Source organism: Heptranchias perlo, chromosome 1, assembly GCF_035084215.1.
Source record: "Heptranchias perlo isolate sHepPer1 chromosome 1, sHepPer1.hap1, whole genome shotgun sequence".
Lineage (NCBI taxonomy): Eukaryota > Metazoa > Chordata > Chondrichthyes > Hexanchiformes > Hexanchidae > Heptranchias > Heptranchias perlo.
Window position 1 is genome coordinate 105,545,640 of NC_090325.1, and position 23,648 is coordinate 105,569,287.

The 23,648-nt window shown below is 42.0% G+C and overlaps 1 protein-coding gene across 2 annotated transcripts in view; it reads right to left on the reverse strand.

Annotated features, from left to right (window-relative positions):
- Positions 1-23,648, reverse strand: part of slit2 (slit homolog 2 (Drosophila)) — a 433,881-nt gene that overhangs the window by 177,675 nt on the left and 232,558 nt on the right. For both annotated transcript variants that reach the window (XM_067989278.1, XM_067989268.1), the window contains exon 5: positions 3,873-3,944. In XM_067989278.1, the coding sequence (XP_067845379.1) occupies positions 3,873-3,944 (72 nt within the window). The remainder of the gene's footprint in view (positions 1-3,872; positions 3,945-23,648) is intronic.

Sequence of the window (23,648 nt, forward strand, 5' to 3'; positions counted from 1 at the left end):
CATTCTTTTAAATCTGTGCAGTTTAAAATAAATGAGACCTAAGTATCATGTTCAAACCTGTGCCCTGCTGTGGCTCCATGCTGACTTGCTTAGTTTCTAACTGTGAACATCAGTCCTCATTTCCTCTCCTGAGTTTCAATAACAACTGACAGAATGAATGGGGGTAAAAATACAAATGATATGATCAAATTGTCAAATGGGAAAATAAAGGATGTCCAGATTATAAGGTAACTGTGAGCAAACTGTCAGTTTAACAATTGGTCTGTCAATTAAAACAATGTGCTCTTGTTGAATTGTACAAAACAGATGGGGTGTGACATGTGGGAGGTTAAGACCAGGTGCTGACAATGTAGTAGGCTATATGGGGCCCGAAAAACTTTAAACATGAACTTGCCAGTAAGGTGGTGCTGAAAGAGGCATATTTGTTTAGTCGAGTGGGAAAAAATTTCTGTGACAAGAATGTCATACCTTCTATACTTGTTCATTCATCTAAGACTGTAACAGAATGCTATCGGAAAATCTCCAGGGCAAACATGGAAGCAAGTTATTGACAATAAGGAGATTTTTCATCCTCTTTCAATGACCCTCAGACAAGGGGAGGAGCAGTGAACCAGAATGCCTCAGGCCACATACATCTTTAACAAGGAAGGGCCATTGCATCCTCCACAGCAGGGGAAATATGCCAACAAAATACAAAAAGCTTGAGGAATAGTGAATTAACTTAAGCCATTCCTTGAGGTATTACAGCACATCCATCTACTCTTTTCATATCCAACAACTGTACTTTCAATAAACAGTCAGTTTGATCATGGCTTAAAACACAAAACTTGGCACAAGGGATATATAAACGGATGGTGAAACAAAATATGTGTCTTAAAAGTATCACCGCAGTGGGAAACCCAATGCTCGCCAAAGGCTTTATTCAAATTAGCAGGAGAAAATAAGCAAATCTAAATCCATGCTATCATACTTATCTTTCTTGCAAAGGAATTTTCCACTAGCTGTAAGCAATTGGCTAAAATAAGTTTTCGAAAATAACCATGGACTTTTAATTCCAGATTTCCCTCCCTATTTTGCACCATGGGTTTTCACTGCTGTCTTTCAATCCATTCAGTCTCCTTACATATGTCCAAGGATTTATCTTTGGTTCCCTCCTATTTCTCATCTATATGCTGCCCCTTGCTGACATCATCTGAAAACACAACGTCAGTTTTCACGGGTACGTTGATGACAGCCAGCTCTACCTCACGACCACCTCCCTCGACCCCTCCACTGCCTCTGATTTGTCACGCTGCTTGTCTGACATCCAGTACTAGATGAGCAAAAAACTTTCCTCCAACTAAATATTGGGAAGACCGAAGCCATTGTCTTCAGTCCCCGCCATAAACTCCGTTCCCTAGCCATCGACTCCATCACTCTCTCTGGCCATTGTCTGAGGCTGTTCACAACCTTGGCGTCCTATTTGACCCCGAGATGAGCTTCCGACCCCATATCCACTTCATCACCAAGACTGCCTACTTCCACCTCCGTAACATCACCCGTCTCCGCACCATCTCAGCTCATCTGCTGCTGAAACCCTCATCCATGTTTTTGTTACCTCTAGACTTGATTATTCCAATGCTCTCCTGGCTGGCCTCCCACTTTGCATCGTCCGCAAACTTGAGCTCATCCAAAACTCTGCTGCCTGTATCCTAACTCGCACCTAGTCCCGTTCACCCATCATCCTTGTACTCACTGACCTACATTGGTTCCCAGTCCAGCAACGGCTCAATTTTAAAATTCTCATCTTTGTTTTCAAATCCCTCCATGGCCTCGCCTCTCTCTATCTCTGTAACTTCCTCCAGACCTACAACCCTACGAGATCTCTGTGCTCCTCTAATTCTGGCCTCTTGAGAATCCCCGATTTTAATCGCTCCACCATTGCCTTCAGCTGCCTAGGTCCTAAGCTCTGGAATTCCCTCCCAAACCTCTCTACCTCTCTCACCTCCTTTAGACACCACTTAAAACCTACCTCTTTGACCAAGCTATCCTAATATCTCCTTCTGTGGCTCAGTGTCAAATTTTGTTTGATAACGTTCTTGTGAAGTGCCTTGGGATGTTTTACTACGTTAAAGGTGCTATATAAATGCAAGTTATTGCTATTGGTGTTGTCTTGGGGATGGGGAACAAGGCACTATTGACCCTGAAGGGTGCAACTAGCTCTTTTATTTGTTGGAATTTGCAGTGTACAACCAAAGTTATACTTTGGCAACAGCACTGACACACGAATGAAGGAAGTATAAAGCACTAATCGCCATCATACCTATTCACACAAGCAAACATGGGCACTGGTTAGGAAGAATCTGAGATTCTGTGAGGAAAATATACGATTTGGAATTGAGGTATTTTGTGGGGATGGTGCGGATGCACATAGCGAGGCAATGGAGAGTTGTCCTGGTGGGCACTGAAGGTCATTCTCTCTGGAGAGGAGTCATCCAAAATGCCTGGCAGGAGAAAGCCGGCAGGATGATTTCTCTCTATGACATTCAGAGGACCTGCTGCAAATGTGGACGAAAATGGCAGAACTGAGGAAAGATGTAAAAGTGATGATGCTCAGCAGATCTCTGCAGGAGATGTCTGTCCAAAGTGTGCATGGGACAAGAGTATCCTCAGATCCTGTTATTCTGGTATGAGATTGCCCCGCCAAAGCTTTCATGCAACCTTATAGCCATTTGAATGTTTTGCATGCTTGGCCATACATACAAGGTGCAACTTATATTTAAAATTGTCACGGCACTGAAATCTTAATGCTGTGGCAAAGCAAAGCCTTCCAAGCACTCTAATTGCATGATGCACGTTGAGTTACTGGCACACAGGACCAGCTGCAGGATAGTCAAATTGATGCCATCACTTTGTGAAATGCATCAGTGTGGTGAATGTTGGCAGCCATCTCATGCTGTGTTGCTATTCAGTGTGAAAGAAGATGAAAATGCTGGCCCTGATGATCTATGAATCAATCATTTGTTTGATACATGAGTGGCAGCAAATGGCTGATACTGCAGATGACCCCTATGCCAGTCTGCAAGAAGGCAGAGCCATAACTTTTGAGGGAGGAGATGGCCTTGACTGCAATTGGCAGTCCATAGGAGAGGTTGGCTGCAAGTATCCCTGCAGCAGATGGCACTGCCTCCATGAAGACCCAGAGTTTGCAGAGCTAGTTTCACTCGGTCATTATGTGCTAGGTGTACCAGGGCCTGTAACTATGATTGGTGACATAATGATGGCTGTGGGCCATCCAGCTCTGGTGTCAGCTGGTCTCACCGGCATGCCTTCTTTGATGTTCTTTGTCTTCAAGCATGAAAACCTGTGGTGAGTGCTTCAAAAGCAAATCCTATATTTGAGGATAAATGCACACTTGAAGAAATGGCAGAGTACTTTAAGAGCTGCCTTCCCACATATGCTTTCATGCCCACTCCCAGTGGGTGGATTCAACACTGGCAAGATTTAAGGCTGGCTGGAATTTCCACCCAAAACATGAAAAATCGAGGGCAATGCCCTCCCCAACACAGATTATGCATCCACAATGAAGCTCTTTCATATTCTGTGTGAGTGCAAGGAACATTCGCAGGCACTATGAAACGGAAAAAGCACAGTGCGAGTTTCGAGTGACGACCCGGAAAATTGATATGTCCTGCTTTTCTGGTCCCTGCCTAGCCATTTATTATTGGCAGGACTATTCCCGCCAACCAGAAAGCCTTCTCTTACGTACAAGCAGAGTGACAAGGGAGGTCATTTGAATACAGGATTTCAACCTTTACCTGCTATGCCTAGTACTTCAAGACTGTGGAACAATCAATCACATCCAGATTCACGACAGCCACAAAGGTACTCACAAATTTTTTATGTCAACGGCTCCTCGGAAGGCCTTCCTCGGAATAGCATGAATATGGTTTTCACTCAGGTCACTGTAATAATATAACAAGGGAACAGAATTAATATGGGGCACAGTGGGCACTCAATTAGAAAAGAAAGTTTACAATGCTTCTTCAATTTTTTCCTGACATTTTCATTTGCACCACATCACCACCTGTGTGGCCCTTTGTTTGTTCTTATCAAACATTCATACGTTTCCCCAGTCACATTATAATGCATAAAATGAATATGCACAAAATATAGATCTGACTGTCAATCCAGGCTAAAAAGAAAAGATAAAGAAAGAGCAATCTTCTCGCAAAAAAAAAGAAACATGTCTGAATTCATTGGGTTTTTATTTAAAATGTTCATGTTCACCATTTACTCGGGAAAGTGCAGCACCTGCAATAAGCAAAGTGAATTGTAAAAGTCTGGTTGCTTGTGCACTTTTGGAGTGATGAATGTGCAGAAGGAGATGGGACCTGTTTGCTCTGATTCAATTTTCAAGGCACTTTAAGTAATCTATGAAATGCAATATGACTGCGGAAGCCCTGACAATAAATCCTACATCTTCAAATGAAATAAGACCTAGTCATTGTTATAATAGCTCAAGGTAAAAGGATTAACCCTTTCTGCACTGAAACACACATCTAGGTTTTGCAACATCTTGCTGGTTTATTTTTTATTTGCAAGGCCCCTGCAAGGAGAAGGCATTCAATCAGAATTTCTTTACTTAAAGAAGTGTTTGATAAATCTCTTATCATGTTTGTCTTGTTTGTCAAACACAAATGTGATAATGCATTAGGGCCCATCTTCTGAGGTTGCATGACTGGGGTGGGTAAGTTCATCCGCCAGCTGCACGTAGCAGGAAATTGTGGGTGCACTGCTACAATTTTCAATCCATTCATTTTAATGACAAACCGTAAGCAGCATGCCTGTGATTTCCCACTATAATCGGCTCCCTGCTTGCTGTCATCCAATACTTTGCCCAGGTGGCCTTTCTTCATGTGTGAGCATAGACAGGGAATGTTGGCAGGCCAGTCCACTGTGGGAACAATTACAGTTGAACCTGATCCTGTTCTCACCTGACATTAACACACACACTTCTAGCAGAGTTGACCAAGTAGCAGTCAGGAGCAGGATCCCTGGCTGACTTGGCCTTCCTGACTAGCCCAGGGGTGCTCAGGTCAATTGTAGCATACTTAGTGCTGCTCTGACTGAGGTCAGCTAACTCAGTGCACGTCACATTATCACCTTCCTCTTTTGTCTGGCATTAACCCATTGAACCACAGGTGGCAGTGCTAACAAAAAGTTATAAGCCTCCAACTTTTAAGACTTCCGATGTGAAGATCACTCGGCAGAAGCGCAGATTGGAGAAACAACGCAGTGCTCAGCACGCCTGATTCATGGCAATTCCAAATTTCCAGCCATTGGATTGGTTGGAAATTCGAAGCGCCATGAATCAGGCATGCTGACCTCTGTACCTGACAATCCGTTCTGCACTACCATTGAGCAAGGCTCTGCACCAGGAGCAGAGTGTGGCAACTTCAGGGCATTGGTGCGATTAAGGCTAATAACAGGCAAAGCTCAGTTTGTGCTATAGTACTATAGAACAAATCATCTGAAAATGCATTGGAGTGGATTATCTTCAATTGGCTGGCCAAAAGAGAATCACAACATGTTTGTTGATACAGTCTGTGCTTAGTTGCAGCATTGACGTACAATCATCTAAATATGTCATATTTAGCACTGAGCTGTACAACAGGATGCCAAGGATACAACGGCATTGCAAATTTTGCTCTCAATAGGTGTGAGAAGTTAACAATACCTCAATCATGTGAGCCGCCAAGGGCTCTTGTAAAGAATCGACTCTTGCAAAGAACTGACTCTGGCATCTCGATGGCAACGAGTGCTTCCCTGTTGCAATATTGACTCTAGAACCAGGGTTCTTACATTGTCCTCCTGAATGACAAACCTGCCGCAATGGCACCAGCCCAGTCCTACCAATGCTCAGCATGAATTCGGCTGGATTATTCACTGTGCAATGTGTTTTATATTTGATTGACCTCTCAGACAATACCTTCTGACCGGTAACTTGTGGGTATTTGGAGTAGGTAGTGTCTGGTTATTCTGACACCCTCTATTGTTTTCTTATTCAAGCAACAGAGGAATCCAGGAGAGTCTGGTCTCTGGCTCGTTTTCAAAATTTTACATTACTGTATGCCAAATGAATGTCAAATGAAAAAATGAAGTGTCTTCTGTTCCATGCATATAATTTTCTATTCATGAAACAAACACTACTGTTATTATCTAATATCCTGAATGAATGCCATTTTGGTGCCAGTAAACATAACTGTTGTCTCCTTGTTTACTACAATAATGTACCTTTTCATTCAGTGTGATACAAAAGCACAAAATACAATTAGTGTATGACAGCTTTAGACAAGTTAGAATAAGATACACTTACATTCTGTAAAGCAAATGATTGATATTTGATGCCAGAGAAAAAGGGTAGCTAGTGGTGGGGCTGCCTTTCCTTTGAGCAAGCTCACATCAATAAGACTCATGAAATACAACGTTGTTAAACTAGACAAAAAGAAAAACTGTGAAACCTGGAAATCTGAAATAAAAACTGAAAATGTGGGAAATGCACAAATCAGTCTGAGTATGAAAGAGGATAGATTCACTTTTTGCACGTAAACCTTCACCAGAACTCTTTCTCTTTTAGACACTGATCAATTGTGTTTGAAGCATTTTCTGTGTCATAATGTTCACCATTCATTTAATCAACCAGACAACAAACCAGGATATCAAAAAGGGAAATAAAGTCTGAAGTACTTAAAAGTATCTGAACAAATGTAATAAGTAGATATCAAGATGATTAGCAGGACATCATTCCTTTTGAATTTTTGGAACAATATTCATTTTATAAACACTAAAAATTTTCCAACTATGCCCCAAAACAAAACAGAAATATTTCAGCTTTGCAGCTGGCTTATTTCTAGCAAGCTGTGATTAAGCTGGTATTTACATCTGAAATATGCCAAAGGCTTTTCTAAATCAGTTAAGTAAATACCAAGGAAGAAGAAAAACAAAATGCGTTAGATGAAGTTCCAGCATTGTACACATTCTCTGTACTGTCCTCTCCTCTGCTTCGATACAAAATGGCCAGTTTATGTTATTTGTGTAACATGGGGGCTATCATAAGACAGAGTAGACCTTTAGTACAAGGATTCAAGGCCAGGTCCTAAATGTAGAAAGCCATTAAGAGTAAAATATGATACTCAACTGAGCCCCTCAATCAAATGCTTGAATATCTGACTTATTAAAATGCATTTGTAGGGAGAACTCATGCAACTGCTGCAAACGTTCATGGCTGACTTGCTCCTTCTCTCTCAGTATGCCATATGGACATGGATTGGGGCTTCTGCACTTCATAACATTATTGTGTATTGATAGCAGCCCTAATCCTAAGGGACTGTGCTCCATCCCAGTCCCTTTAAATTAACATTCTAATGAATTATCGGATCATGAGTCATAAGAAATCATTGTCAGTTGTGCCATTGTATTACAGCATAGTACTTTTTAATACTTTGGAGCCTCTTTAACACTGTCTTTGGGAGCCATACAAAGAAGTACAGTAAAAAGAAAAGCATGTTACCACAAAAGAATGTGAGCTAGGGAGGGCACCATAGCAATGAGCTAGATCAGAAGATGTGAATTATTAGATGGTGTAATAGTGAGGGGCTAACACAATGTAGTTTAACAGGAGTGATCGAAATGTGCAGAGTTGCCCTTGTGACTGTTTAATGCGGTATCTTGAGTGGATGTAATAGAAAAGCAATCCCTGAAATTATAGACATTCAACAGGAATCTTATTGTGGTCTTGTCAGTTTAACCCTCTGGGAGGAGAGAATCTCACAATGCTTATATCGTGTATCAGTGGGAATGTATTGGTTACTAACGCAGCTTCACTGTCCTTTGAACTTTGTAGCAATAAATCTTCTGTAGATGGCACCCTGCCCGTAAATTTAATTACTGGTAATTTTATTTTCCTCCAAGGCAACGTCCCTGGACTCGGAATGGCGCAACCATAAATCTCCACCGCTATCGAGTGCTTTCATAAATACCTTTAATGAGCTAAGCTCCTTGAGACAAATTGTAAAAGCAACTAGAACAGAACAGTAAAAGCCCCAGAATGTAATACATAGATAGTACAGTGGCAAAGGTGGTGCTTGCCAAATGCTCGACAGTCTGTTCAAGAAAAGGTGCCAATTCAGAACAGGTGCTGGACTGAAACAAGCTTAGCATAACACTCCCACCTTTTTGGCAAGAAGAGATAAATAAGATGGGATAAAGATATTTCCCATGGTCACCTCCAAATTGCCTTTGCTTTCCTTTCTTGACAAAGGTTCCTCAGTGCATTTCTCCCAATCCAGCTCATATTAATATAAATATATCTCTATTGATTACTAAGAGAGTGAGCATATGCTCAGATGAGCCGTATATTTAATCACGGCAGAAATGCAGCTTGTAAGCAATTGCCTGGCCCAAAGCCCTTCCTCCCAATGATAACTACCTGTTTGGATGACTTGACTTGGCTTGAATTATAAAGAGATCACCAAGCTGCTGCAACCTGTGCTTTGAGGAAGGCTGTCACTTAGTGAGTGGAGGGGGATTCAAGGATCAACTAAAACTACGGTCCTTGAAAATGCAGCACCACAGCATGATCGCCGCATAGCTAACGTAGCTGGCATCTATATTTTAAATTTATATTATATATATTATTTGTCTTGTGCATGTGCAGTTCTAATGTTGCTTTATGCACCCTGGCCAATGGCTGGGGAAGTCTGTCCAGATTACAAAACCACTTTGCTGGCCTTTGCAGGGTGAGCATGAGTACTTCACCCACTGCAACCATTGGTTGCCAAAAAAACACCTCCACTGGCAATGCCTTTTTGGTTTGTGCTGCTGTAAAGAGCGAAGCTGGCGTTGGGAAACTCCATCTCTTTTTGCGATGCCCGTCATTTTCGGGAGCAGCCCCACTTCATTTACATTGTTGTTTCCCATTACCACTAAAGCTGCCATCAGCAGCAATGTAAATGTTGCACTCGCAGTGAATGCTGTACTTCTAAACCCTACCTTAATTTCATCTTGTTAAAATCCTGTCAAGTTTGGACATTGATGAAGGATAACACATGCAATTATCAGTACATCAGGATGGTAGAATGGAATTCACAATGTGACAGCCTACAAACAGTGTATTTTTCAATCATTATACACCAACAGCCAACGGACTATGCCCTGTGCTGCACCTCATCTCACTCTTAATACTTGTCACCACTGCAGTCAGCGACACTACTAGGAAGCCACTGAATGTGCATTAAAAAGGTAAGTATGTCCCAAAATCAGGAATAAATGAGAATATTTCTAACTCCTGCCTTATGGATTTATCAGCATAACCATCTGAGCTGCTCTTTTCACATGCAACCATTAACAGCAAGACCTAGAAAACTTGCAATCTGTCAAATACAGATCTTACATTATTGCTTCTTTGTCACTGTCTCGCTAAAATAGCATCACAAAAAAAATCCATATTAACTGTATGAAAAATCTACACATTTGTTGAAAACCATGTTCCCTCACTGCTGCCCCCTGGCTGATACAACACTTAAAGGGCTCGATTTTACATGTAAATTGCAGGTGCGTGGGGGCTGTGAAAATTGCAGAAACGCAGGGCGGGTTCGGAAGCCGGCTGCAACCCGCTGTCTTCCCAGTTCCCCACGGACGCACCTGTGTGCGCACGGGTGTCCTGAGTCCGGAAGTCCCGCCGGCAATTAAAGTCAGCAGGATGATAGTTAAAGAGACAAATGTATCTCATTGAGGTACTTACAGCACTTTACTTGTGACATATTAGGCAGTTAGAACGATTTTTAAACTTACCTGGGCGGCTTTCCCACGGCTTCTGATTCACGCCTGGTGAAACCAAACGTGAAGGGCCGGATCAGGGAAAAAGAAACGAAATAAACTAAATAAAAACCCATTGCACAAAGTGAAAACACAACATGAACCTACCTTACCACCTTGCTCCGATGTCCGATGTCTCCCTCTCCAATCTCCCCCTCTTCATCCCCCCCCACCGACGCCCCCCGATCTCCCCCTCTTTACCCCCCCCGATGTTCTCCCGATCTTCCAGTCCAGCACCGGATGACGTCTCGCTCTCTCTCTCTTTCCGCGCCCCCACCCCAACCTTGCGTTGCAGTTCCTGTCGGCAGCTAGCCTGTCAATCAGGCTGGCTGCCGGGCGCAAAACCCGGAGAGGACGTTAATCATCACCGACTACGATGCGATCGCATCGGGAACGGTAAGTTTTGTTTATTCGGGTTTGCCACATGCACCTTCACCCCCTGCCCCCCGCCATTTCAAAATTGAGCCCTTAGTCCTTCACATACTGGGGTACCATATATTTAGAGCCAAATACACAGATATCTCCCCCCGCCCCATTTTTTCCATAGGTGCTAGCGCCTTTTCAGTACCTTATGGTTATTATTAACGCATGACCCTTGGCAGTGAATGCTGGCAGTTATTCAATAACAGGGGCCGTACAGGCAAGCCCAATCCTGTCCATGTCTGGTGTCCACACATGTGTACGTTCCAGGAGAAGCCACTGGACAGGAGTCAAAAGCAAGGACAAATGCTGATTTTTGTTTACCCTAGCCTCGGGACATTGATGCCAACTGTAGTGTCCCCCATGCTATTCCACCCGAGGCCAACTAGCTCAGCATTGACCAGGCATTGAATTTCCTGATCTGTACGACACAGTGAATGGAGCAGGGTAGCCTAATCAGTGCTATCACTAGGATTTCAATAAAGTGTAATGGTGGACATACTCTGTCCACTGAAACTGTAAGAAAAACACCTAATAAACATAATTATTTTACAGATAATAAGAAGCAGAGGTCCTGAATTTCCGAGGGGCTCCCCCGTGCTGCTGCCATAACTTCAGTGGAAGATCGGCAGAGCCCATGGAAGTATGGCACAAACAGCCATTTTTAGCCACTTATGGGGGTTTCGCCACTCTCTCGCCCGAGGACCCCCATGGATATCCTAGCCATAAAAGTGCTGTGAAAACTCAGCAGATCCATCAACATTGGAAAAGAGCCACAAGAGGTGAAGCATTGCTGTTACAGCTCTATCCCTGGGAGTGGTACTGCTAAGAACAACATGAAGTAGAAAACTAAGAGTGTATTGGCCATATATTAAAATGTATTACTTTAAGTGCAATTTTTCTTATTGCATATTGGTACCAGTTATGTTAAATAAGCCTTAGAACAGCACAATTTAAAAAAAATAAATTTTAGTATCACCTAAGATAGCTCTTCTGCTCACCAGTTCCTCCTGATACAAGGACTGTTTTCATAAGTGCACTCCTGACAACTGCTAGATGATCTGTCCACTTGCATAGACTTTGAATAGAGGAGAGATAAATCACGTTGACAGAGGTTGACCAAAATCCTTCCGTAGCCCACTGTTCACATTTCTTCATAAACTTTCAAACGATCCAAAATAAATGGTAGACCTAGACAAAGTTGTACTGAACAGGCCAGGCAGTAGGGCTTCATCTGCTGAACATGTGTAGAAATCCAGAAACACTTGGGGTAATTTTTCATTTTCATATGCCCAAATTCTGGATATGCACTTCCAGTGTGGGGGGGGGGGGGGGTGCAGAGCTCTGCAGCCGGAGTGCTGCTGACAGAGTTTAACATCTTTGTCATGAGGCAGCGTTCAGAGCCATTGTTCCTTTGCTCCATATGCAGAATCTCTTTGCAGTACTTATTACTGACAGCCACAATGTCAAACCTCCCCTGCACAGATACTGTCAGAGTATACACAAGAGTGTTCATCAGCTAAAATACCATGGAGACGCCAAAACGATTCCAACTCTATATATGTCCTGTATATTATGTGCTACATGATTGTACTAACTATAAAATACTAATATGTACAAGAAAGCAATAGACACATAAATTAAAACAGTAACAACACCTTGCATTTACATAGCGCCTTTAACGTAGTAAAACATCCCAAGGCACTTCACAGGAGTGTAATCAGACAAAAAATGACACCAAGCCAAAGAAGGAGACCTTAGGACAGGTGAGTAAAAGTATTTAAAATTAAGGTGCAGATGCAGGGCAAGGTCCCTCGCATCAGATTCCTGATCTCAGCCATGCTGTTGCATTGAGGTAGTGAGCAGAGACCAGATGCTGCCACATAGCCTGAGAGGGAAAACTACAGTCACCCAGGCTGCTTGTACATATCTTCTAATAGGTATTTTCAAGGCAGCACCGGTGGAGACCTGGAATGCTATGCCTGTCATGGGAAGACCCGAGAGAATGAAAGGAAGCAAATACTTCTTTTAAAAAAAGAGCAGAGCTTCACTACTTTGTGTCAGGAAGCTCCTGATCTCAGCCAGGCTATCAAGAGCAGGAACTGAATGCTTGTGAGGTACTTTCAATAAGGGAGGGAGTTAAAACGGAGCAGCCTTCTACCCAAAGGAATGCACTATGGGCACACATTAACATACATGTACGCACACACATTCATAGACACATATAATGAATGTGCTATGCTTTGGCACAAAAAATTGTCTAAATTAGTTAGAAAGACTTGCTTTTGTTTTCCAATAACAAGCCAGTTGAAGACAGTTTAATGAATTTAAAGAGGAATATATGACCCTCATTAACAAGAATGACACACTGCAGTAATTTCCACCTGAAAAGCCTGTCCTCTGCCAGGTGCATTCTGAATGCTGCTGGGGAGAAGTCCAGTTCATGACACTGCATTCCTCTCACCTGCCAACTTCAATGTAGGCAGATTTCGCCAGTAAAATTCAAATCAGTGGGACACATTACTTTCAAGTACTTGACTGTGACAATGACTTGCAACCTGTTCATTTTGGGTAGTGAGTTCCAACGAGGAAGGTTTTTAACTAGGAATTTTCTCTCTACAGATTATTGTGGTCCAAGTGATGAAAAATGCATTGTCAGAAGCTGGACTTCTCCACAAAACACAGGTCAGAGCACCAAGTAGAGATTTTAGGGATTTGCAAATTATTTGTTAACATTTATGTCGAGAAATATAGATACAAAAAAAGTCAGAGTGCCATTGATATGATCCCACAATTAGAAAGTGATGGTGTGTTTATACCTCTGTAAACTTGAGCTCATCCAAAACTCTGCTGCCCGTATCCTAACTCACAACAGGTCCTACTCACTTATCATCTCTGACCTACTTTGATTCCTGGTCCACCTTGATTTTAAAAATTTCATCCATGTTTTCAAATCTCTCCGTGGCCTTGCCTCTCCCTATATCTGTAACCATCTCCAGACCTCAACCCTCAGATCTCTGCACTCCTCCAATTCTTGCCTCTTGCGCAGCTCCAATTTTCCTCACTCCACCATTGGCGGCCGTGCCTTCAGCTGCCTAGGCCCTGAGAATTCCCTCCCTAAACCATTCCACCTCTCCTTCCTCCTTTAAGTCGCTCCTTAAAACCTACCTCTTTGACCAAATTTTTGGTCACATGTCCTAATGTCTGCTTATATCACTCGGTGTCAAATTTTGTCTGATAATGCTCCTGTGAAGTGCCTTGGAATGTTTTACTACGTTAAAGGCGCTATATAAATTGAGTTGCATCGAAACTACAGCACAGAAACAGGCCGTACAGCCCAACTGGCCTATGTCGGTGTTTATGCTCTACACAAGCCTCCTCCTCCCTACTTCATCTAACCCCATCAGCATACCCTTCCATTCCTTTCTCCCTCATGTGCTTATCTAGCTTCCCATTCAATGTATCTATGCTATTTGCCTCAACTATTCCTTGTGATAGTGAGTTCCACATTCTTACCACTCTTTGGGTAAGGAATTTTCTTCTGAGTTCCCTATTGGATTTATTAGCGACTATTTTATATTTCTGACCTCTAGTTTTGGAGTCTCCCACAAGTGGAAACATTTTCTCTATGTCTACCCCATCAAACCCTTTCAATATCTTTAAAGGCCTCTATCAGGTTAAAAGCAGCCTTCTCTTTAATAGAGCAAACAGCCTCAGCCTGTTCAGCGTTTCCTGATAAGTATATCCTCTTAGTTCTGTTAGAATTCTTGTGAATCTATTATGCACCCTCTCCAATGCCTCTATATCCTTTCTATAATATGTAGATCAGAACTGTGCACAGTATTCCAAGTGTGGTCGAACCAAGGTTCTATAACTTCTCTGCTTAACATAACTTCTCTGCTTTTCAATTCTGTTGCTATAGAAATGAACCCCAGTGCTTGATTTGCTTTTTTTTTTAAATGGCCTTATTAACCTGCATCACTACTTTTAGTGATTTGTGTATCTGTACCCCTGGATCCCTTTGCTCCTGTATCCCATTTAGATTCTTATCCAAGTAGTACGTGGCCTCCTTATTTTTCCTACCAAAATATAATACAAATGCAATTTGTTGTTGTTGTTATATTGACAGATGGCTTCAAAGAGAGGTGGTTCTGTTCTCCTCAGCTTTTGGGGCTCTGGAATCCTGCCCCATTTACATTCCGTTATGTATTCCAAAATAATGACTGCAACATAATAATAATGTAAAAGACTGTGATCTTGAGATTTGCCAAACACGGTCCTTCCCCGATGGCTGGGGTAGATCCACACAGACCTGTATAACTGAGATGAGTGCTCTATCCACTCCTGGCCAGTGGAGATAAAAAGGAAAAATGCAAATGCTGGAAATCTGAAATCAAAACAAAAAATGAAGAAGTGCCCAGGAAGTCCTTTGGCTTCCAAAAGAGAAAGATTGTTAAGATTGTGATGGACTCGAGGTTGCTTGATGCGTCATATCCTTCTTGTATGATATTTTGTTTGTGTGGAACAAGAAGGCATATGGGATACTTGCCTTTATTAGCCGAGGCATAGAATATAAGAGCAAGGAGGTTATGATGGAGCTGTATAAAACACTGGTTAGGCCACAGCTGGAGTACTGTGTGCAGTTCTGGTCGCCACACTACAGGAAGGATGTGATCGCTTTGGAGAGGGTGCAGAGGAGATTCACCAGGGTGTTACCAGGGCTGGAGCGCTTCAGCTATGAAGAGAGACTGGGAAGATTGGGTTTGTTTTCCTTGGAGCAGAGGAGGCTGAGGGGGGACATGATTGAGGTGTACAAAATTATGAGGGGCACAGATAGGATGGATACTAAGGAGCTTTTTCCCTGCGTTGAGGGTTCTATAACAAGGGGACATAGATTCAAGGTAAAAGGCGGGAGGTTTAGAGGGGATTTGAGAAAAAACTTTTTCACCCAGAGGGTGGTTGGAGTCTGGAACTCACTGCCTGAAAGGGTTGTGGAGGCAGGAACCCTCACAACATTCAAGAAGCATTTGGATGAGCACTTGAAATGCCATAGCATACAAGGCTACGGACCAAATGCTGGAATATGGGATTAGAGTAGACAGGGCTGATGGCCGGCGCGGACACGATGGGTCGAAGGGCCTCTCTCCGTGCTGTATAACTCTATGACTCTATGACTAACATAGCTATACCAATGCCCTGTGACAGTTGGTTCGGGAAAAACAAAGCCACGTTTCTCAGCCCTCGCAATAAACTTTGCTCCATTGCCATTTACTCCACCACCCCCCTCCCTAGCCACTTGCACAGACTGAACCAGATGGTGCAAAACCTTTGAATCCTGTTGAATCCAAGGAGGAGCTTCAAACACCACATCTTATGCATCTCTAAGACCGCTTACTTCCACCTCTGCAACACTTCTTCCCTCTGCCCCACCTCACTCGGACTCCTGCTGAAACCCTACCCATGCTTTTGTCACCTCTACACTTGATGGGGTAAATTTTCACTTTCAACAGTGGCGAAAAACGGGCGGTAGTGAATCAGCCGCCTCATTATACACCCCACCCGATTTTCCTTTCCGGTCTCTCATCCTCCATAAGTTTCAACTTGTTACAAACTTGCCTGCCTGTACCCTGTCTTGCATTAAGTCCTGTTCACCAATCACTCTCGTCCTCGCTGATCTACACTGACTTCCAGTCCTCCAATATATTACGTTAAAAAACCTTGTCCTCATCTTCAAATCCCTCAATGATCCTCTGCAGTCTCCTCCAGCTTTACGTCCCCTTTTGAACCCTTTGATCTTCTGCCTCAGGTCTTTTTATGGACTCCCCCTCTCTTCACACCCGCCCCCCCCCCACACACACATTGATGGTGCAGCTTTCAGCTACCTTAGTCCTACTCTCTGGAACTCCCTCCCTAAACCACTCCAGCTCCATTTCTCCCTTCATCTTTAAAAGAAATTCTCAAAACCTAACTGTTCAATCAAGCTTTCAAGCATCTATGCTAACTCTCTTAGCCTGGCTTGCTGTCCATTCCTTTATTTATTTTATCTATTTCTTTCTCTCTCCTCTGTAAAGTGTCTTGGGATATTTTGTGCATTTGCGACGCTATATTAAATGTTATTTCTAAAGGAATCTCCTTTGGCTTTGCCTTGCGGCCTGTGTTAAGCAAGTCCACAGTGTCTAGGGACATACGCATTTCATTATCATATTAATTGCATCAGATCAAGTCTGTTTGGCAAAATACCTCAAGCTTTTGAAATGTAGTACACATGTAAGTGAGCTGTCACAGGAAGGTGATGAGGCACATCTCCATGCATGCAGTGGCATGCTTCTATATAAAATGACCGTAAAAGGAATTTTAAGGATTCTCAAAAGGGAATTCCTGGATTTTAGACATCTTTGCTATTTTCAAGTCAAAAAATAAGGGGGGTAATTTTGACTTTGTGCGATAGTGTAAAAGGGGTGATAGCAAATCGGCAGCCCGTTTTACATCTCTCCCGATTTTTATTTCCATAATGGGAATTTGCTATCACCCGTTTTCCACTATCGCACAAAGTCAAAATTACCTCCAAGTTGTGTGTAAGTTTAACTGTGTTCTGCTGCATTTTTTTTCTCTGTGAACCTCTTGTTTGTAATGGATTTGACTGATGGTTTAGCCTGAAGCACATGGTCTGACAGCCTGGTTATTTCCTCCTATTGAAAAAAATAGGAGGGCATTGGAACTCTAACGCTAATGAACTCAGTAAAAAAAAGTAATTATCAATCTTGTGGCAAACTATCCCTTTCACTCCACTGCAAAAGGTTGTAAGTGTCAGATCACAGGAGGTATGCGTCTGCTTGTCGAAACTGCCTTTTGCTATAAGCATGAAGGTTGAGAAAAAGCTCAAATTGTAACTATAATTTTGAATGTAGACACGTTGTTAAAACTGACGAAAGGTCTACACCTGAAGTATTAAACCTGCCTTTTGTCTTTCTGATGTTTTGTATGTCCAGAAAATTTGCCCTGCACCAATTGCAGCAACTGTGTACATTTGCCTTACTTAACACTGCAGCACTTCTGGCAAGGTCAGAGCTGCCAGTGGTGGCAATGTTATAATCGCAGCATTAAGAAGTCATTACCAATGACTGCAGTCAGGTACATATATTAATGATCACTGAGATATTTAAACTAACCATAATCCACGTTCAGTAATTAGCAAACAGTAAACTAACCATAATCTATGGTCAGTAAATAAGCAAATTTATATTTTCAAAAAGGTGAGGATTTGGAGTATTAACTCCTTGCCAACTAAAAGTAGCTCAATGATAATCACTCATGACTTGTTAAAGGATTGAAAATTCTTCAATTTCTTCCAAGGCTGCTTAAGTTCAGGCTGTGTGTGTGGGGGCAAACTAGACTTCAATGGTGCAGTGTGCACAAAACTGATCATTTCCATTTCTGTGTGCAGTAGATTAAATTCAATTAATACTTCAAAGAACAACCTTCTAACCTAATCCATTTACACATTGACTAGTTTGATCTCAGATATCAATTAATACAAACATCTGATGTAGCGATAAAACCAACTGATTACTGTCTGCAACAAAAAGGTCACTTTCCAGTTTAGCGCAAACAAAAAGCAATGTACTGAGGTCCTGTCCAAAAAGCTGGATAAAATGGGGGAGCGTTTCTGCAGGGTTCTCCTGATTTCCTACCATAACTTTGGCAGAAGTTGGATGGAAATCCCGGAGAAATGGCGTAAACAGCAATTTTCAGCCATTTATACCACTTCTTCAGGGGTTCCGCTGAAGTTACAAGAGATCAGGAGAACCCTCATGGAAATTCCAAGTCACTATCTCACTTTTAAATGTACAACAATACCAATGTGTAAACCATGGGACCGTTTTTGTCGTTAAAAATGTCTCATTTTCCCACAAAATTCTGCAAATAATCACTTGTAGATTTTTTTTAAAGAAAACCTGCGATAGAATTGTGGAAAAGTAAGCTTTGGTCTAATACCTTACGAATAGGCACATTAACCATTTTTACTTCACACTTCTGAAGCATATAACAGAGTAGATTGCGGTGCGGGACATAACCGATTGCTAATAAAGGCACTGGTGAGCTGAATCAAAGGTGACCACATGTGTCTGTACAACTGACTTTATTTCTACAAGATGAAATGCTTCCTTTAGAATATCTCATCTGTACTCTGGTGAGTTTGCATATTGTTCAACTGTGGTTAACTGGTAAAAATTATGACATATGATTAACTTATTCTTTTCCCTTCTCTAAATATTCCCTCCAATTTCCTCCCCTTTCTCCTCCTCAGCTGATGGCTTCAATTCTTGCTGGGTTGTGCTTCACCAGACAGCAGCAGCCCTCCACTACCTCACTCAAGTGGCCACTGAACAAGCTGCAATCTAATATACGAAGTACCTGGCATTGTGTTCAGTGTAGCATAAGAGGCTGGATTGTGTGGCTCTCTAATTATCAGGTCATGCATCGCTGATGGTTATGAAAGAGCCCAGAATTTCAATGGTCCCTTAGGTCTGGTAAGTTCAGAAAGATTCTTACTTCATTGCATAGCTCTGATTTTTTTAACATTTAAAAGAACTGATTAAATGTTCAACTGAATCCAGTGTCTTGCCGGGTCCTGAACAATGAGGAGGGAGAGAGAAGTTGGGAAGAACTATTGGATCAGAAAATTAGTCAAAAAGTGTGGAAGAAATCATGAATAATCTTCAAAGAAGGGGAAGGAATGAAACAGAGAGAATGGGAAAGATGAATTATTCTGAACAAATGCTGCTTCCTCCATTTATCCCACTGGTTCTCAGAAGCAGTGCCACATGTTTCAGTATTTATATTAAAAAGAAAAGTCAAGGTTGGTCATTTATATTTCCAACAAAGACATTGGGGGTGATTTTAAACCCCAAGAACGGGTGGGTTGGGGGTGGGTGGGAGTTGAAAATAGTTGTTTTTTGGGTCACGACCATAACCCAGCTTTATTTCCGGGTTTAACGTCAGCGCATAAAAGTACAGGCTTCCCACTGGGAATGCTGAGTCCAAAACTTTTGCGGTTGCGACCCATAAAAACGATTTTCAACTCCCACCTGCCCCCAACCCACCCGTTTTGGGGGGTTTAAAATCACCCCCGTGAGCTTAAAAGTACCACCATCCTGGGGGAGTGGGGGTGGGGGGAGGCGTAACTGAAGCACTATTCTGGTGAGGACAGTGTAATTTGGGGTGGAGCCCTGATTTGCGGTTTTCCCCCTCCCATCCTGAATGTATGTTTTGAAATTGCACTCAGGGGAATGTGAGTGCTTCTTAGGCTTTGCCTGTGTAAAATTACAGAGGAGCTTTGTCCGGGAGAATTCCCAGGAATTCTACGTGGCTTGGCCCGATAGGGCCAATCGGTCCTACGCCCGATGAAAGCAGGTGTAGGTTTCATTGTGGGCGCACTGAAGGGCATGAGAGGAAAAGAAACAAAGGGAATTGATCCCAAAGGGACTGAATGCCTTTACACATTCTGTCGTCGGCGACCTGGGGATTGTAAAACATTGCACCCTCAACTTTCTTTGGCCCGATTTAAGGCATTGGGTGTCTCCTTTTGAAGCGGTACTGTGCAGCTCTGGCTTCCACCCCCTCGGCAGGGCAGACGCTTCTGTTGCATCACTACAGATGTGCATGGCCCACCCCAAATGTTCTAATTTAGAGACCAAGCGAGCAGCACGGGAAAGCGGCAGGTGAAAGTCCTGCTCTGCCACACTTCTGCTATCTCCAAATGAATCGTGAGATAACTGTCCCATTGGGATTATTTTCATCTGTTCAGGGAACATTGCCCGACACTGGCAACTAGATTTTTTTTAAATTAGAATTAGTGAACGGAGGAAGGTCTACCCCATTGATGCTCAAGAGCCTAAAAAAGAGCAGAAACGCATTAACTCACTGAAGTTTATCATGTTTCTAATGGCCAAGCTTGCCCAGAGAGGACCAATGAGATAAACAGGCAGCTGTACTCTCCACAGATGCTGTTAACCTCTGACCCTCCACAAGCCACAGTCTGTTTTAAGAAACAGATCACTTTCCCAGCCAGCCACTTATCCCTTGCTCACACATTTATACATCAGTCCTGTTGCTATCATTCTACAGACTTGTACCGTCAGTAAACACATTTGATGCCAAAACCCATTTATGAAATAAAACCCAAACAATAAACAAAATGGTTTTTTTAGCAATATTCATAGTCTAATCATCATTTAACACTCATGAACTGTTGTTCCGTCACTTGCTCACTTTTATTTGTATAGAGTCTTTAAAGAAGGAGTCTCATATGCTTATAAAATTATTAACTTTAACATTTTCTTACGATTGAAAATATTTCTGTTTATGCACTGAGTTTTGGTGGCTACACTGGAGGGGTTCAACAGCATAAGCACACAGTTGAAAATAACAAGAAAAGGAATTAAACGGATAGAAACCAAAAGAAAAAGTTTCTTGTGGGCTGGGAGGAGCAAGTGTGCTCTCCCAAGACACACAAGGAAACCTTGGACCCCCATGCCTTGGTCTTCCCCCCTCCTCCCCCAACCGCGATCACCCGTTCCCCCCCCACCACCACATCCGGCTGCCGGAGACAGTCACCGAGGGCAGCTTCCGGCTTCCAGAAAACCCACTCCCGGTAACCGGCCTCCACGTCATTCTCACCGACTTCAGACGGAAGTCCCATTAAAATCATTTAAATGAAGCCCAGATGTTAAAATCTCCCGGACCTCACACTGCAGGGAGTCAGATGGATTGCTGCCCTCACTGGTCCCTGCACACCGCACTCCCACCCCAAATTATAATTGGCGATGGAAAAATCAAAAGAGGATGTTAATGTTAATGCTATTTTTTTTAGAAGGGCAATTGGTTGTAAGATTCTATTTTAAATTAATTTTCCCTGTCTTCTGCTATAACCAAGGGTTCCACTCTGGCTGCCTTCTCCTTCCATGTACATTGTAGGTAATCTCATCCATACATTACCACACACTGAGGAATCAAATGTATTCTCTTACAAAGATGTGCTAAGAACATTTGATGTAAGCTTTTTAAATTAGAAATAATAGAAAATATGACCATAAAGAAACCTGATTTTTATGCTGCTGGTGCTGTTCCCAGGTTGTAAGATAGACTTTCCAAATTTATCGCTATTCTGTCATAGTGCTGAGCTCAAAGGGAAAACAATGGAAAACGAGCAGGGCTAGCTTTTAGACCAGGTAGGATGTACCGTCCTGTTTCTATAGATTCTCTGCCTCTCAGGCAGTCTCACCAGAAAAGACAGATATTAAGACAGTCACAGCTTTGCCAAATTAAACAAAACTCACTGCAACTATTTGATGAGATAATTTGTCTTATAATTGACAAGAGGGAAGTGGAGTCAAAAACCTGACATATAGTAACAAAGATTTATAATCTCTGACCATATTTAGCACTCAGATCTTTTAACTGATGTTAGCTGTGAGACCTTTGATGCCAATCAATAGTAGAAAGGCACCCTATCCAATAATTTAGCATTAGCAAGAGGAGACGCTTCCCTGTGGTTTTGACCTATAACCCTTTGAGGAAGTCCAACCATGTCCAGGATGATTGTGTCACAACATTAAATTATGTATACATACTTCTCCTTCCATCATTCATTATGTCATTTCTGTTAAACAAATCAGAGAACATTCAAACAAAATGGAGAACACTTTTAAACTCTGGTTCTCCAAAAATAGCTTGGTCCGTAAAAACATGTCTGCATAAGAATTCACTGATGGCTAACCCTCACTTTATCTGAGATTTCTTACTCTTAAAGGTGCTCTTTGTTCTTGACTCTACCAGCAGTGAATATTAGTGCTATTTGTCTTTGTTGAGTCACCTTAATATAGATGTATTGGAGTTTTTAAATTAATAGAATTTCTCAGGTAAACAAAGTTAAATCCACAAAAAAAATACAATTAAAATTTCATTTGTTTACAAACATATGATGAAAAAGCTTGAATCACTTCAAAATATATCATTGCATCACCTGAATTTGATGTTATCATGATGAAAATAATCTAAGCTTTTCTCCCTCTCTTTACAAAATAAAGTTTGTCAAACACTTTTGCCCAAGGCCAGTGCCTCTTTAAGTGGAGCTTTTATCAGTTAGAATAGCTTGGTGAATTCAAATAGAGGTCATCATACAAGTATATCTCATTGAACTATGCTCTACTGTTCAGTGAACCTATTTGCAGCAGTAGGTGTTTTTATTATGTAACTACATAAAATATCTTTAAACCCGTTAAAGTATACACACCTCTTCCATCGTGGAAAATTGGCAAATATGACTTTTTTAATGAATTAATTTTTGACACAGAATATTATAGAGTGGAATTTGAGAAAAGTAGCAAACAAAAAAATCTATCAGAGTAGACTTTACATAATGGTGCTCCTGGCATGGAGCTTTGTGTGCTGGGAGCACATATCTGGATTTGAGCATGAAGGTCAGCAGGGCCCGTAGAATTTGGAGCCTATCAACCACTGCACCTGAATCCCTGACGTGTTTCCACTGCACAAAACTGTGTGCTGGGAACACAAAATGTACTCGATAGAGTTCTTGGAATCAACTAAGTGAAGGATATTATAACAGAGATGGTGTGCTACAGGACTTATTTCAAGGGTATGAAAAACTGTAGCATTCATGGCTTGTATTATCAATGTTATTATGTTCTATTTATTTAAATGGGGGAGCACTTTGAAACTTGTTCTGGGATGTAAGGTGTTGGCTAGACAATTAAGACAAAATTAGCTGTGGTTTGTCATTGTAATCTTATTTTTTACTGTAGTTAATTATTATGTTCCTGGGCCAAGGAAATTACTAACAGAATAATCAAGAGCTGGCTAGTGTTAACTGGGATTGTATCTGTAGCTTTAAGCAACACTGAAGCTTTGTTTAGTATTTGAGAGCCAAGTAAATACTGGCAGTATGGCCACAAGCTAGATGATGCTAGCTTAGCCAAATGATCTGATTAGTCAACAACTCCATTATCATTGTATCATGTGACTACTAAGATGGTTGAAGGTGAACTAGATGGACCTAGGTCTTTTCTCATTTAGCAATTCCCATGTTCCTACACCTTTCAATAAACTCTCCAGTGCAGCATTCTCACATATGATGGGGTAAGTTTTCCGAGTCCATGCTGGCAGTGAGGTACTTTATAACAGAAGTGGACTTGTAAAATTTAGACTGATGCGCCCCATCTAATATACCCCTTAACATCAGGTGTACTTTTATTAAAGGTTTCTCTTACCTCTCCAAGATCACCTATGACACAGACGTTACTTTTGCAAGTGAACGCTATGGGCTGAATGGAAGGATCGACTGGCAAGGT